General features: G+C 39.0%; 1 protein-coding gene across 2 annotated transcripts in view; it reads left to right on the top strand.

The window, feature by feature from the left end:
- Positions 1 to 11694, top strand: part of CLTC (clathrin heavy chain) — a 54544-nt gene extending 42850 nt beyond the window's left edge. The window contains exons 23-33 of one of the 2 annotated variants that reach the window (XM_024211260.2): positions 12 to 176; positions 363 to 470; positions 629 to 796; positions 1169 to 1318; positions 1776 to 1907; positions 2100 to 2210; positions 2481 to 2651; positions 2952 to 3173; positions 4740 to 4760; positions 8334 to 8409; positions 10245 to 11694. In XM_024211260.2, coding sequence (XP_024067028.1) covers positions 12 to 176; positions 363 to 470; positions 629 to 796; positions 1169 to 1318; positions 1776 to 1907; positions 2100 to 2210; positions 2481 to 2651; positions 2952 to 3173; positions 4740 to 4760; positions 8334 to 8409; positions 10245 to 10369 — 1449 coding nt within the window. In that variant the 3' untranslated portion in view covers positions 10370 to 11694. The remainder of the gene's footprint in view (positions 1 to 11; positions 177 to 362; positions 471 to 628; positions 797 to 1168; positions 1319 to 1775; positions 1908 to 2099; positions 2211 to 2480; positions 2652 to 2951; positions 3174 to 4739; positions 4761 to 8333; positions 8410 to 10244) is intronic. The other variant, XM_024211261.2, reaches the window with a different exon arrangement.
- Positions 11695 to 14809: the final 3115 nt, after the last annotated feature.

The raw sequence follows: 14809 nt of genomic DNA, 5'->3' as shown, positions 1-14809 counted from the left end.
CTTAATCTTAGGTTGGTGATCGCTGCTATGATGAGAAGATGTACGATGCTGCTAAGCTATTGTATAACAACGTGTCAAACTTTGGCCGTTTGGCATCCACATTGGTTCACCTAGGTGAATACCAAGCAGCTGTTGATGGTGCTCGGAAAGCAAACAGCACTCGAACATGGAAAGAGGTAAATTACCCTGTTTTAAGAGTTCAGCTCAGTAAAATATCAAAGGAGGTTGCCTCTGAGATCTCACTGATAGGTATATTAGGATTTAAGAAACACTATGTTGACAAGACTCTTCAGTATACAATTGCATAGAGCTGTGCTTTTCATAAACGGGACAAAACTTTATTGTTATCCCCTGAATTTCAGGTTTGCTTTGCATGTGTTGATGGGAAAGAGTTCCGTCTAGCCCAGATGTGTGGACTTCATATCGTAGTGCATGCAGATGAATTGGAAGAGCTCATCAACTATTACCAGGTAATGAAGAGAACATGTACTAGATACTCCTGATTCTAATGCTACTGAAAGCATCAACCAACATACCTACACAGATGCTATTGTAACTCAGTGTTACAGGATCACCTTTGCTTCAAACTTGCTACAGCTGGTCTTTAACTGCACCTGTCTTTTTTAAGGATCGTGGATACTTTGAAGAGCTGATCACTATGTTGGAAGCAGCACTGGGACTTGAGCGTGCCCACATGGGAATGTTTACAGAGCTAGCAATTCTCTACTCCAAATTCAAGCCCCAGAAGATGAGGGAGCACTTGGAACTATTCTGGTCCAGAGTCAACATTCCCAAGGTAACAGTCTTGAAACTATGTGAGGTGTCTTTAAGCCGTTCTGGATAGCATGTAGAACAGTTAGTTGCATAAAAAGAAACTAAAGTAAATTTTAATAAAATTACAAGATTTTCACACTTAATAATAAAACCACCTAGTCAATTAAGCTTCAACACTAATGAAATACCAGGATGAAAGTAAATCAGTGCTCTGAAGTTAAGTGATGGATTTCAAAGCTGAAAGAGTGCTGAAAGCTATTGATGACAGACCACAGGTCGAAAACCACTAGCCTGTTACGCAGGAGGTCAGACTAGATTATCATAATGGCCCCTTATGGCCTTAATTTATTTGATCTATTAAATTTGTATTTAAACACTTAAATTCTGTGTACAGGTGCTAAGAGCTGCAGAACAAGCCCATCTTTGGGCAGAGCTGGTGTTCTTGTATGATAAATATGAAGAGTACGATAATGCCATCATCACAATGATGAATCACCCAACAGATGCATGGAAAGAAGGACAATTCAAAGATATCATCACCAAGGTACTGCCTGATCCTGTGAGAAATGCCTCTTTTAAAGACAACACCATTCTGCATGTTTTATTTGTGTTCTAGCTAATGGTCTCCAGATTAGAAACTATCCTAGCTTAAAAACTACTAGTTTCAGCATAACTTTTTTCTCTACATCACTATGTTAAGCTTATGTCAGGGACCCTGGATATATGGTAAAATGCCAAGTAGACTTACAATGCCACAAATGACTGATTGGATTACCCTTTGAAGATTTATATTTAATCAAATATAACAGAAAATAGAGTACACTGAGCAAATCTGAAATCTCTAAAGCAAAATTTCTTAATGCTGGTAGGCATGTTTCAGGTAACTTAAGCATCTTATTTTCATTAGAGGTAATGAACCAGAAAAACCCATGCAGAAATATATAAACTCCATAGAACAAGTATGTAAAGATCTATTAAATGATCCTCTCTGCTGTCTCTAGGTGGCCAATGTGGAGCTGTATTATAAAGCAATCCAGTTTTATTTGGAATTTAAACCCCTGTTGCTCAATGATTTGCTGATGGTGCTGTCTCCCCGGCTGGATCATACACGTGCTGTAAACTTCTTCAGTAAGGTAATTGGTTTTTATTTTCCTATAATTATGAAAGACTTTACAAGTGGAGATAAAGCATTTGGCTACGTTTAAAGGTTTGTGACGCCAATTGAGTAAATGACAGTGAATGTTTGTCGCAGATATATCTACAAGCTTATAGTGTGCTATGCTGCTATATTCAGGATTCTCATGTCAAAACTTCTTCTCTTAAAGGCTAAACAGCTTCCACTTGTTAAACCCTACTTGCGCTCAGTTCAAAACCACAACAACAAATCAGTGAATGAGTCTCTGAATAATCTCTTCATTATAGAAGAAGACTATCAGGTAGGCTTTTTAAAATTTTGTGCCCTTGTTGTTTAAAACACCTTTCTTTAATGCATGCTAATTGGTACAGATAATGAACTGGTATAACTATGCATCCACTAACTGCAATAACAAAGACTGCAGGATTACTTAAGATCTGAAAATCGACTCAAGTTTGAGCAAAGGAACTCTGCAAACAGCTCAGGTGTTATCTAAAACATAAATTGATTGACCCTTTCTGGAATGCACTTAAGCACTGAGGTTTCAATGACTAATTCTATTCCAATTCAGGCTCTTAGGACATCTATAGATGCCTATGACAACTTTGACAACATCTCCCTTGCTCAGCGTTTGGAGAAGCACGAGCTGATTGAGTTCAGAAGAATTGCTGCATATCTCTTTAAAGGCAACAATCGCTGGAAACAGAGTGTAGAACTTTGCAAGAAAGACAGACTATACAAGGTGACAGACTGGAAAATGTAACATTAAAGCTATGCAGACTGATGTTCACAGCTTACTTTAATATCAGTGATCCTACCCCCTCTGGTGGTGGTGCTATAATGTACTTAAGCTGGTTTTGCATCTTGGAAGCCTAAATCCCCAAGATCAAGTGGTATGGTTGGGTGGGTGTAGGTTTTTTTTTTTTTTTTTTTTAATGGCTCATTACTGCTTTGACCAAACTTGGTATGCCTAGCACAGTTCCTGCTCCAGTGTGTTAGGTGTGACTTTTTTTAATGAGAGGTTCTCTTGTCCTTTTTATAGGATGCAATGCAATATGCTTCAGAATCCAAAGATACAGAGTTAGCAGAAGAATTGCTGCAGTGGTTCTTGCAGGAAGAAAAGAGAGAATGTTTTGGAGCTTGTCTCTTCACCTGTTATGACCTTCTAAGGCCAGATGTTGTCTTGGAAACTGCATGGAGGCACAACATCATGGACTTTGCCATGCCCTACTTTATTCAGGTCATGAAGGAGTATTTGACCAAGGTAAGAGCTATTTCTGTTGGTTGAGACTGTTTTCACCTGCCACGAACATTGGCTTTGTCAAATGTCTGTCTTGACTTATGTTCACTCTTCTTTTCAGTTCATCCGGGGGGCAGGGAGCTTCACTTTAAAGTCCTACCTGCTAGGAAAAATGAAACATCCACACATAGTTCCCTAGCTACCAGTTAGAAGAACCTGCATCTGTAATAATTCTCTGCTCAATACAAAGATAATGTGATGCTTGCTCCAAAACTTTCTCCTTGTCGAATGGTTCTTAACCCTAGACTATATGGAAGTCTGGAAACTACTCATGTATTATGGGTTAGCATGCCCAGGTTTAAAAATAAAAAGGCAGTTAAGTTGACCAGAGTATTAGAACAAGATGTTTTATAGATACTCTTGAATCTACACATGTCTGCCATGCTCTTAAGTGGAAAAACAATGTTTTGGATAGCTCAGCAATTACTTGAATAGTCAAAGGATACAATTTGTCATTCTATTTCAATTCACTGTAATCCTCTCAATCTAGACTCATTTTGGGGTGGAATCTCTGGAAATTTAAGTGTTATGAAGCAGACTACTTGAAGGTATATTCAAGGACATGTATGGGTCTAGTTCCATAAGACACTCAACTCTAGTTTTAACTAGCCTCTTTTCACTCTTGCTTGCTCTTTTTGTTTTGAAAGATCCTTTATTTTCAGGATGCTTTCCTTCTAGCAAAACTCTCCAGATAAATCTGACAGACTATATAGGAATTTTTTTCCTCTGGGGCTTTACGTATGTATAAACCTCCAGAAAAAGTCATAAGCTATTTAACTGTAGCACCTGTCTGTTCTTAGTGTTTTCAATTCCAGTGTCACCGGACTCTTCTTGGACAACTTCAGCTACGCTGACTTTGCTGAGCATTTCTTTTGTCAATCACTTTCCATCCATCTTATTCTTTGGACTCCCTAATTTTTATGATAAAGCTTCTGCAGCTAGGGACTTCTAGGTAATCTTATTTTGAGTAATAAAACAAGTAATGCATATTTTGTTGCACAGAGGATTTGCCTGTTAATGTTCAAAGGGATATTTTTTTTTTTTTTTTATGGCTGTTCTAGAGCCACTTGTTGCAGAGTCAAACTAGTGCAGAGAATTTTTGGCAGAAAGCAACTGGTGTTAGTGCTTTAGAAACCACTTTTTCAAGTGTATCCTATTGGTGGTTATGGGATACTTTGACATCTGTCCTAACTAATATCAATGTTACCTTTTTTTGAGTGTGCTAGTCTTGAATTAGAACTTTTAGTGCATATATATTAAACCTCTAGTATAAATGGTGTAAAAGGATTTACCTTATTGTATTCTTAGTTTGACTTATCAGTCAATAAGCACTAGTAACCAATACAAACCACAGTTGGCTTTCTGAAGCCGATACTTCTAGTGTTTCATTTGTTTTTACACTTTTTTTTCCCTCTTGTATCTATCAATTAACTGTTTCTTCCCTGATTCTTATGTTGCTAATTCTACCGTTATATGCTACATATGGAATTTGGTTTTTTTTCTAAGCTGCACTTCTGAATTCCTTTGCAGGTTGATGCAATAAAGGAAAAGGTGAAAGTTGATTCTTTTCCATCTTTAAGTCTGGAGGACTAAGTCTAAAGAAACTGCATGAGTTTTTTTTTCCTTCCTACCTTTACTACACTGCTGCTACTGCTTTTTTCCCAACAATATCTCACTAAAGCCTCTGCAAATTGTTAAAACTACAATAGTTAGAACTGTAGGACAAAAGTAGATATACTTGCTACTAATCAGCTAATAGACTCCCTTCAGGAAGGGCAGAAGGCTGATCAGTTGGATCACAGTCCAAGTACTAATTTAAAGATACTAATGTTGACCAATACTGTGCAGAAGAAATTGACTGACTGTACAAACAGCAGGAATTGACAATAGCTACTTTCTCTACAAAAAGCAGTAACTAAAGCTATTCCAACTCTAGCCAGAGACTCTAGTTTAACACTGAAGTTGTGTACATTCTGTAGCAGCAATTTTTGCAAACTTATAAGGACTGTGATCCAATCTGATCTATTGATTCTTACTAATGTGTGTGCTGACAGTAGGCAGAATAGATACTAGCTGCTTCAGAAGAGACTTTTCCTCATGTTTTTCTTCAGGTTTCCAGTTCTTATGGTGCTAGTCTGTTTCCATGCAGTAACTTAAACCTTAAGCTACTGTATCAAGTCTTGTTTTTACCCTTCCCCCTCCTAGTGACCTCACTTTTGCTCAGCTACAAGCAAAGACTGCCTTCAGGGCTCTTCAGCTTTTTAAAAAAACCAACCTCTTGCTACCTTTCTAAAAAAACCCTTGTAACAAGTGGTAGTGCTAAAACTTGAACTCTTCTGATGCCTCTCTGGCACTTGCCTATTGCTGCTCAATTATGCCCAGCTTGAGGGCAGATTCCAAAGTTTCTGTCCATCTGTTTTCTGTACCCTATATCCACTCCCAATTTTCCATGGAACATGAGCCATGCTGGCATAGTTTGTGTAAAATTTGTCTGTCAAACGTGGTTGGGCAAAGGGCAAGCAAGCTTATGTAAGGGCTTGAAGACTAATTCAGTGCAAACTACCTTCTGCTGTGTTTATACATCCATCTTAGTCACCACTGGAACTCAAGGCTAACCTGAGTAAAATGCATCACGTAAGGTCCTTCAGCAGCTAGTAAGTGAGGCAGTAAGAAAGCGTGTGTGTGGAAAAAAGGTAATTGAACTGCAGTGTCTGCATTATTAAACAGAGCATGTACAACAGTCATTGCAATTACATCCCACTATTCCTGGAGCTACAAAGCATTGCTGTGGGCTGCGTGTGGTTTTTTGGGGGGAGCCTGTATGGCAGTCATCTTCAGATCTCACTACTTGCTTCAGTACTCTTGCCTCTTTTTCATGCACACATAACACCAAAATAACATTGAACGCATGTTACTACTTTTCCTCTGCAGCTTATTGCAGTCTTTGTGGAAAAGCCTTTTTAATGCAATTTTATTACTTTACTAAAGCAGTGTAACAGGGCACTGAACCCAGTGATGCTTAATCAAGTGGTGTATAAGGATCACTGTCTTCAGACCTTTAACAAGCTCGTGTTCATTATTAAGTTCCATGTTTTTTAAGGAGGCATCTAAACCAGGTCAGATAAAGGAAAGGCAAACATTAGAGACTTCAAACAGAATATTCTGGGCTAGGGGTTAGCCAAATCTATGGAAACCTGAAACTTTCTGCTTAGCTGTTGCTGCTGCTCCAATATCCCACTGTCCTATGCAGCGCCTATCTGGATCTATGCTTGAGCATTCCAATACTCCCAGCTATTCTAGTTAATCCCATTTTATTCTTGAAACAGACTTAATGTTGAGTGCAATTTTTTAATGGCGTTCTTTCTCTTGTGAATCTAACTTGACAAACAACTTTCTTCAGTGAGGTGTTTTGCTAACTTCTCAAACAAGATTCTGCTACTCACCCCGATCGATGTTTGAGTGAAAGATGCTACAACTCTCAAATGCCAATACTTGTATTTCTGAAATCTATTTTATGCATGAACTGTGCCCTGATAACTGGGTCACAAGTGAATATGTGGATTCATAAAACCATTAGACTCCATAATGTAGCTAATTTTCTCTGGATGAAGGACAGCTTGCTTCAGAATGTTTACAACCAATGCTAGTTCTGTGTGCTCAGTTTGGCAACACTTTTTAAATGCTCTCATGGACATCTGGCATGGTTCAAACAAAGATGCATCCAAGTTTTGGAGTACCAACTAGGGAAGTGACCTCCTCAGAACTCTGTTTAATATCAAGGACAAAAATGTGATCTCTTCTAAAGATGTCAGATTTGACATCTGTGGGTTGTGTTCCTTTGAGTTGTCAATACTTAAGGAGGAAACTACTGGCACTATGACACCACCTTAGCATAACTCCAAATAGTAACTTTCATAGATAAGTGTTCTACATCTTAGGATACCGAAGATGAAGTTGAAGTCTGTCTGTCTGTCTCTGGTAGCTATTATGACTGTGTAGCAGCTAGATGACTCTTAATAAAGTGGTGTGGAATAGTTAAATATAAGCCACTTCCCATTACAAAGCTATAGTTTCTATTCAGAGGTGGGGGTTGGGGGGGAGGGGGAGAGGAGGAAGGCTAGCCAACTAATAACAAAAATACACTAAGATCTAATGTGCACCTAACCAGTCTTCAATAGCCCTAACATGATCAGGCTGGAAACACTGTTTTTTGCCCCAAATATTTCTCTGATCCACACATCTGACTTAGTCTAGCCTCATGTGCAAATACAATGGGAGCTGGGCATTTATGCACCTAGGCTCTGGTACTCTGCTCTCTGTGCAGCGTGGTTCTGAAGAACTTGCCCCATAGTTTGACTTTGCTTTTTAAGTCTCTATCCATTCCCTATATCTGAAGTTAGAAACTGCATGAGTGAACAGACTGACTTTTCCCTAGGGCTGTTAGTGAAACTAACCTCTTGATGCTCAAGTGAAATGTCAGATGCTGTTGTGGATAGATAGTTTATGAATACCTATCAACAGTATTCTGTGCCCTTGTAAGAATTTTCTCTTAAATAGAAATTCTAGACCTGGAGACGTTTGTCTAGTTCAAGGGTTTATTTGTTGTGAATGAGAACTGATAATCATCCGGTTGCTGCACACTCTTGTTGAAGTGTGGTACCAAATGTGTGTGCACCAAGTTGAACAATCTTATGTTGTCGTCACAATAGATTGACAAACTTTCTCTCTACGTTCTAAAGCTGCTGGAGCACTAAAATGACTCCAGTGAACTTTCCTTACATCATTTTAAATATGGTCAAGGATTTAAAAAAATAATTAATAATAATAAAAAAACCCCAACTAATTGGTTTCCCCAGGCTGGGGAAAACTTGCATGCCAAATTCCAGCCTGGTGTGAGCTTTTACAGCTGTCCTGTAAATACTTCAAGGGGGCTTTCTCATGGAAATGCTGAGGACAGACTTGACTGCAGCAGTATCAACATTGCTGCTTGAATTTGTAAGCAGTGGTCTTTTCTTGAGGGTGGTTAATGTACGTGAAGGCTTTTCCACGTCTCTGCCAGAAAATAAGTATCACTTCTCTCTAGAGAAAGGTGGTGGTTTAATTTTTGGGCCTTCATATTTCCAGGTGGATAAACTGGATGCCTCAGAGTCGCTGAGAAAGGAAGAGGAGCAAGCTACAGAAACACAACCTATTGTTTATGGTAACCTTTCTTTTGATTCACTTATCACTATTAGTAATCAGTGCATTAATGTCCAGATATACAATTATGCACTAAATATTGGTATTGATATTCCTTCCAAAGTTCAATGCATTACCCTGACAACCCATTTCTCCCTACCCATATCTAAAGAAATAGCCCTGAAACTGGGAAGCTTCTGCTAATTAAGCAGGATGGTGTTGGTTTGAGACTGTAGTCTGACCAGCAGTATCTAAATTCTACATTAACTCTGCCAAGTCTGCTTTGAAAGGAATCCAGCAGTTTGTGGTGCTTCACTGCCCTTGTAGGAGGCTGGCTGAAGATTGTATAGCCCTCTCTTAAATCGCACATACCCCAACCAAAGGTAAATATTAATCATACTCCACAGGATTAGAAATCTGGAGAAATACATGCTTATTCAGCTTCATTCCACACCTGTCTTCCCCTTTAGTGCCCCCCTTCACTCTTTCCATATTTTAGCTAATCCCCTAGCTGAATCCACCCAAACTAAAAGAAAAACCTAACAATTGCCACCTTAACATTTTTAACTTTGTATTCTAGCATAGCATCCTCCCATGTGTGTAGGTATTCTTAATTGTAAGCCTTTTGGGCAAGGGAATGTTTGCTCCTCTGTATAGTGCCTTGCACAATGGGGTCCTATTTTTGCTTGGTCCTTGAGCACTACCATATGATTAAACTTTTGTGAAGCAAAATAGAACACAAGTATCAAGAGATTTTTGTTCTGCTATGGAAAGGTTGACTAATCAGACTCTGATCTGTGGCAATACCTATAGACCGTCTTGGGTGGACTTCTACATAGACACACATACAATTAATACCTAAACTTGCATTAAAATGCAGAAAGCAATTGAGGTAGGTGAAGGGCTAATGTGCATAATCACTGGCACTGTGCATAAATAAATATGTAAGTCTGTGATGGAAAGTAACTTTCAAGTAAACTTCTCAAATGTTTATGAAAAAGGGGATAAACAGTATAGCTTTTTTTATACTGAGCACCTATGAAAGCCTGTACTTCCCTCTGTTTTAGTAGAAAATCAGTGTTGCATAACTACTTTGTCGAGAGAATCTAGGCAGGAACAGTTCTGTGACCAGAATACTGAGCTACTGTGAGTATCTAGAAGATGCCTCAAAGTCCCTAGAGTATACAGTATTGCCTTCCTCGCTATTTAGTTGGTTTGTCAGTAAAATTGACAAAGTGGGAGTACACAGAAGGCTGTTACAGCACTTGGGTGTACATTTTAGGCTGGGGCCTGATTGTGGTGAGCCACTATATAAACGGTCCATGACCTAAAGAATGCATAATCAAGCCTAATCCAAACTGATCGGGGATTAGAGGGACTGGATTAGGACATTGTGTAGGCTAAGGTGGATAAACAGCTCACTGAATCATAGGAAAGTAAACTTACTTTCCATTCCATCTCCTGCAGTAGATGCTACAAGTAGCTTCTAAAAACTAAAGCAAAGCATCTAAATCCATGTACTTCCTTAGATCTTTAGAGGAAAGATCCTTTAAACATGGCTGCTTCTAGAAAAGATGCTGATAGCTCCTTTCTATAAGCTAGCAGAACATAAAACTCAAAGGCAATGGAAGGTAGATTACCAAGGACTCTGCAAAATGTTGAGGTGGTCACAAATAGCCTGATCTCTATGGGTAATCTCATTTCCCTAAATGTATTTTACCAGCATTATTGTAAATAATGAATTATTGTACATCTTTTCTACAGTTCCTGGGAAAGAAAGTAGAAATGAGGCAAACTTTAGTAGCTAGAGCAGACTGAAATACTTATAAACAATCATTTTGCTCTTCCCATTTTCAGGTCAGCCACAACTAATGTTGACAGCAGGACCCAGTGTTGCAGTTCCCCCACAAGCACCTTTTGGCTATGGCTACACCGCACCTCCATATGGGCAACCTCAGCCTGGTTTCGGGTACACCATGTAAAGTGCAGTGCAAATCAAGCCGGAGCTAGCATATTTTCTTACTGAAATTCCACCGTCCCTCCCAGCTTCAACTCAAACAGGGAAAAGCAAGCATTTTGCCTTGTGTTCTGGTAACCTTTATTTCATGAAGGACTATGGTTTTCTAGCGCAAACTGTTTGGATCACACCTATGTTGAATCTTTTTTCACATTCCATGTCATTTAGATTTTACTTTAAAAGGGGAATAGCTTAAATGTTTTTGTTCAAGTGGGCTTTCTTTTTTGCAGGACTGCTTCTTAACATTAAAACAGGCTGTTGCGGAGATTCCAATTTGCACTCTGTAGTGTTAAGAAACTCTAATATTGAATCTTGCGTTTAGTGTATGTGAGCAGCTTACGATATGTACTGTCTATCTAAATGCATTTGTCTCATTGTATATTCAAAGAAAATGCTAAAGCAGAGATTTGTATTTGAACGTGCAAGACTGCCGATGACAGACAACACTAATCAGCATATCCTACTCTGGATTGCATAGCTCTTAAAATGATTTAAAAATGCGTATGGACAACCTTGCCTGATCTTTAAACATGAGTAAAATTTCCCTTAACCTATGCAGGTTTTCCAGTTTTGCTTATAGAAAACGCTAGTGTTTTGCTCACTCCATATGTAACAGATGACCTTACGTTTGTGCTGTATCCTGTGCTTTTTTTGTGGGATCATTCCATTCGGGAACAGAGCACCATGATTCCAATCTGTGTATTTACTAACCCTGCCCTGAGGTTTGTGTATGTTGGATATTGTGGTGTTTTAGATCACTGTTTTGAGTGTACAGAAGAGAGAATTCAAACAAAATATTGCTGTTCAGTTTTGTCTGTGCAATTTGAAATTACTTAAATTTAAAAATAAATTACTGGACTGTGGACATCCTGTATAGTGGTAGTTTCACTTCTGTATCTTTCTCTTCAAAACTAACAATCTCCGGAATAGTTGGTCTCAATGGTTCACTTGGTGTCAGGGGCCCAAGTTCAGACAGCATTCCTAGGTTAAGGGAGGAGCCATCATCTTAGCAAAACAAATTGAGAATGGAGACTATTGGAAAGTGTCTTGCACTGATGGATTATGCAGTAAATATGTATTAATGCTTTTCCTATAGCGAGGACTATACCAGACAGTTGAAAATAGCACTTTTCAAAAATTGGCTACATGTGGTCAGCTACAGCATATTGACTGGGAGATACTTTAAGGTTGTAGTCTGTTTCAGTTAAATTGACAAAGATCATGTTTTAGGTATGTTAAGTTGCCTTAATATATTTAGCTTCAAATAAAATTGACTTAAATGTTTGACAATGCTGAATACTGTCATATTTGAGTATGCAATTTAATGCATCTGTTGCTAGAGGCACTGATACCCATACCAAATCAACTCATGAAAACTTAGCATTTCTGTTTCAGCTATAGCACAATCTTAATATCATAGTTGCTGGTTATGAATTTTGTTAAAACCAACTTCTGCTGAAAGGAACTTTAAATCTAAGTGTGCGCCACTCATTATCACTTTCATTTTGATGAATCAGGTCTGTCACTTTAAGACTAAGTTACAATATGCTCTACAGTATAGCTCTTGAGTCTATCTGAAAATTGGGCTGCTGCATTCTGCACCAGTTTATCCATTAAGGAGTGGTTCAGTGGTGGCATGTCAGCAGTACTCCATAATCTGTATCTACTTCTTTGGTTTCTAAATTGCATTTAAGGTGGTTGTGATGTATAAGCACCGCATGCATTGTCTTGCTGCTTGAGACAACTTCTTTCCTAATGCCATACTGTCACAGTTCCATCTACTTATCACAGCTGAGCACCCTCTGTTTGGAGTAGAGGAGCTGGCAGTACAGCATTCTCTGAAAGGGATCCTCAGCTCTGGAATTGGCTTTTCTAGTCCAAAATGGCCTAAATCTTGACCTGTGGAGTGCTAAGCCATGTTTACATAGGCTGCTGTGGAGGTGGGTCTTTGCCAGAAATGTATGGGTGAGAAGAGTTTGCCTGCAGAGCACCAGTCTAATTTTGTATTTAATTTATGGCAGGGGGGCACCAAGAGGCTTGGTTGGATCCCCTTATCTAAAATGTACAGATGAGCTAATTTGCCAAAGCTGGAAGCTTGCCCAACTAATGTACATCTGTGCTCAAAATAAATTACTCTGGCTAGATAGCTGTAAATGATCAGACTCAATTAGTGGAGCTGTAAAGCTAGACTGCTTCAAATTGTCATGACAAATCAGACCATGTCCCAAGGGTTTGGGTAGCCTTTCTTAACTCTAGGTGATCGTGAAGAGCAGAGCAAGTAATGAAAGAGTAAACTTGTACCCATTTTTTGGTGTAGATGTGTTTTACTTCACTAGGTTTTAAGATAACCCTATCTGACTGGGAGGGGAACTAACTCTTTCTCTCTTCCTGTTTGGGCCATGTGGTGAGGGCATGATATTAAAGCTTGGTTCTGCTGCTTTAATCTGATTGAAACTCTACCTTACTATGTAAATCTGAGGCTAGATAAACTTACTCTTGAGCTACCACCAGGGGATACATGAGAAAATTGGTTTTAAAAAAGTGTTTCAGCCTGGGGCTTTTCAGAAAGAGAACCACCTAGGGTGACCAGATGTCCTGATTTTTATAGGGACAGTCCTGATTTTTGGATCTTTTTCTTATATAGGCTCCTATTACACCCCCCCCCACCCCCATCCTGATTTTTCACATTTGTTGTCTGGTCACCCTAGAACCACCACCCAGAACACAGCTTATACATTTAGTTGCACTCTTGAAGTGGAAGGAAACTGTTAAACTAATTCTCTAAGATTACTATTGCATGTTAAAACTAGCCACTAGTAACTGGGGAACATAGTTATGGTACTTCATAACTATGGCCTACAGTCCAGCAATGGGAACTACAGGCTTTCCCAAAACTGTCCCAGTGTTATACATGTATTTACTGATTCTGCTTTGTTTCATTGGTTTGTATGTCTTGTAACTGCCCTATAGGAGTCTACTCCAAGGTTTCTTATTACTGTTGTGGTAATAGGACCCACTCAGCCAGGTGCTTTGTACATTCTGTTGTGAACAAGGTTACATCTGAACACCAGGACTGCAATAAACTGAGGCTGAACTAACCCCTCCCTTCCACTGTGGTCTCTAATGCACTGCTGCAGAACCATACAGTAAATTTATCCAGCTTACCCCTGTTAAATGGACATGGCAACAATGAAAATCATGATTAAACTAGCTGATCCAGTTCCTATTCACTTGCAATAGGTATCTAGACCTTTAGAAGAAAAAGCTTCAGTTTCTAAACTGCTGTTACATTTAGCTACATTATTTGAGTGAGTCAAAGAACCACCACATCAATATTTTGTGCCAAGACCGGTTCATGGATAAAGCACATGTGCCTGTAAAACATGAACTGAATAGACAATTATGCCATGGGTGAGGGAGTGGAGAGACCACCCTCTAACAAGAATGGATATGCCTGTACAAGAGAAACTTACCTTAGTACCTTCCATGGAAGGTACTAAGGTAATCTCCAACTCCAGTTTTTAAAGCTATGTTTAACTTATTGCTAAGCAAACTAAAACCTTCACATCACAATATAAAATTAACTTACTTGCAGTTTTCATGCTATTATGGTTTCTGGCCTCTGGTAACAACTAAAACTCTCTACTTAAATTAGACAATTGGAAGAATTCAGGTTGTCTCATAGCTCTCTTGTGAGAGAAGCTGTGCAAGTTCTTTACCAGCTGTAGGGTCAGTTACACTTGAGGGGCTGGGTGTCTTTCTAGTTTGATATCTGAAATAAGCATTTATTGGCTTTGAAGTACTGTTAATCAAAGATAATTTAACCATTCCTGCCTCTGGCATAGGCACACCTACATAGCTTTACCTGTCACTTCTCAACCAGACTTGAGCTTTACCTGAACAAGGCTGTCTACTAGTGTCTTTTTAGACTTTGTATCCACACCAGCTGCTCTTCAGCCATAACTTACTTGCAGATTTAGAGCTGAAGCCACCAAAGATGAGAAGAGCTGCTCTATAGTCAAAATATACACACACTAAACAGGAAGGAGCTTGTGTTCTGGGGGCTTCTCTAAGTGGCCCCTTTCTACATTTTAGTGAGGACAATGGTCCTAATATTAGCAATCATAACAGCAGCCTAGACAGACTATATTAGATAAGGGGATCAAGGCCCAGTTTAGAGCTGAAATTTATTCACAAGCTGACTCAAACAGGTATTTGGATATTTTTCTTCCTCTCTCTACCCATGAAAAGCGAATGCTGCTTCAACCAAATTAACGTGGGGTAAGAGGAATGCTGCAAGTTCTTGGCTCCTACAATGCTATAATCTTAACACATTAGCTCTATGAACTACTAGGCAACTCTCATTAGGCACTGCTGCTTTGTGAAAGAGCACATGCAGAGTTAT

Source organism: Terrapene carolina, unplaced genomic scaffold, assembly GCF_002925995.2.
Source record: "Terrapene carolina triunguis isolate 2854851 unplaced genomic scaffold, T_m_triunguis-2.0 Scaffold231, whole genome shotgun sequence".
Taxonomy (NCBI): domain Eukaryota; kingdom Metazoa; phylum Chordata; order Testudines; family Emydidae; genus Terrapene; species Terrapene triunguis.
This window is presented reverse-complemented; position numbering and strand designations above follow the sequence as displayed.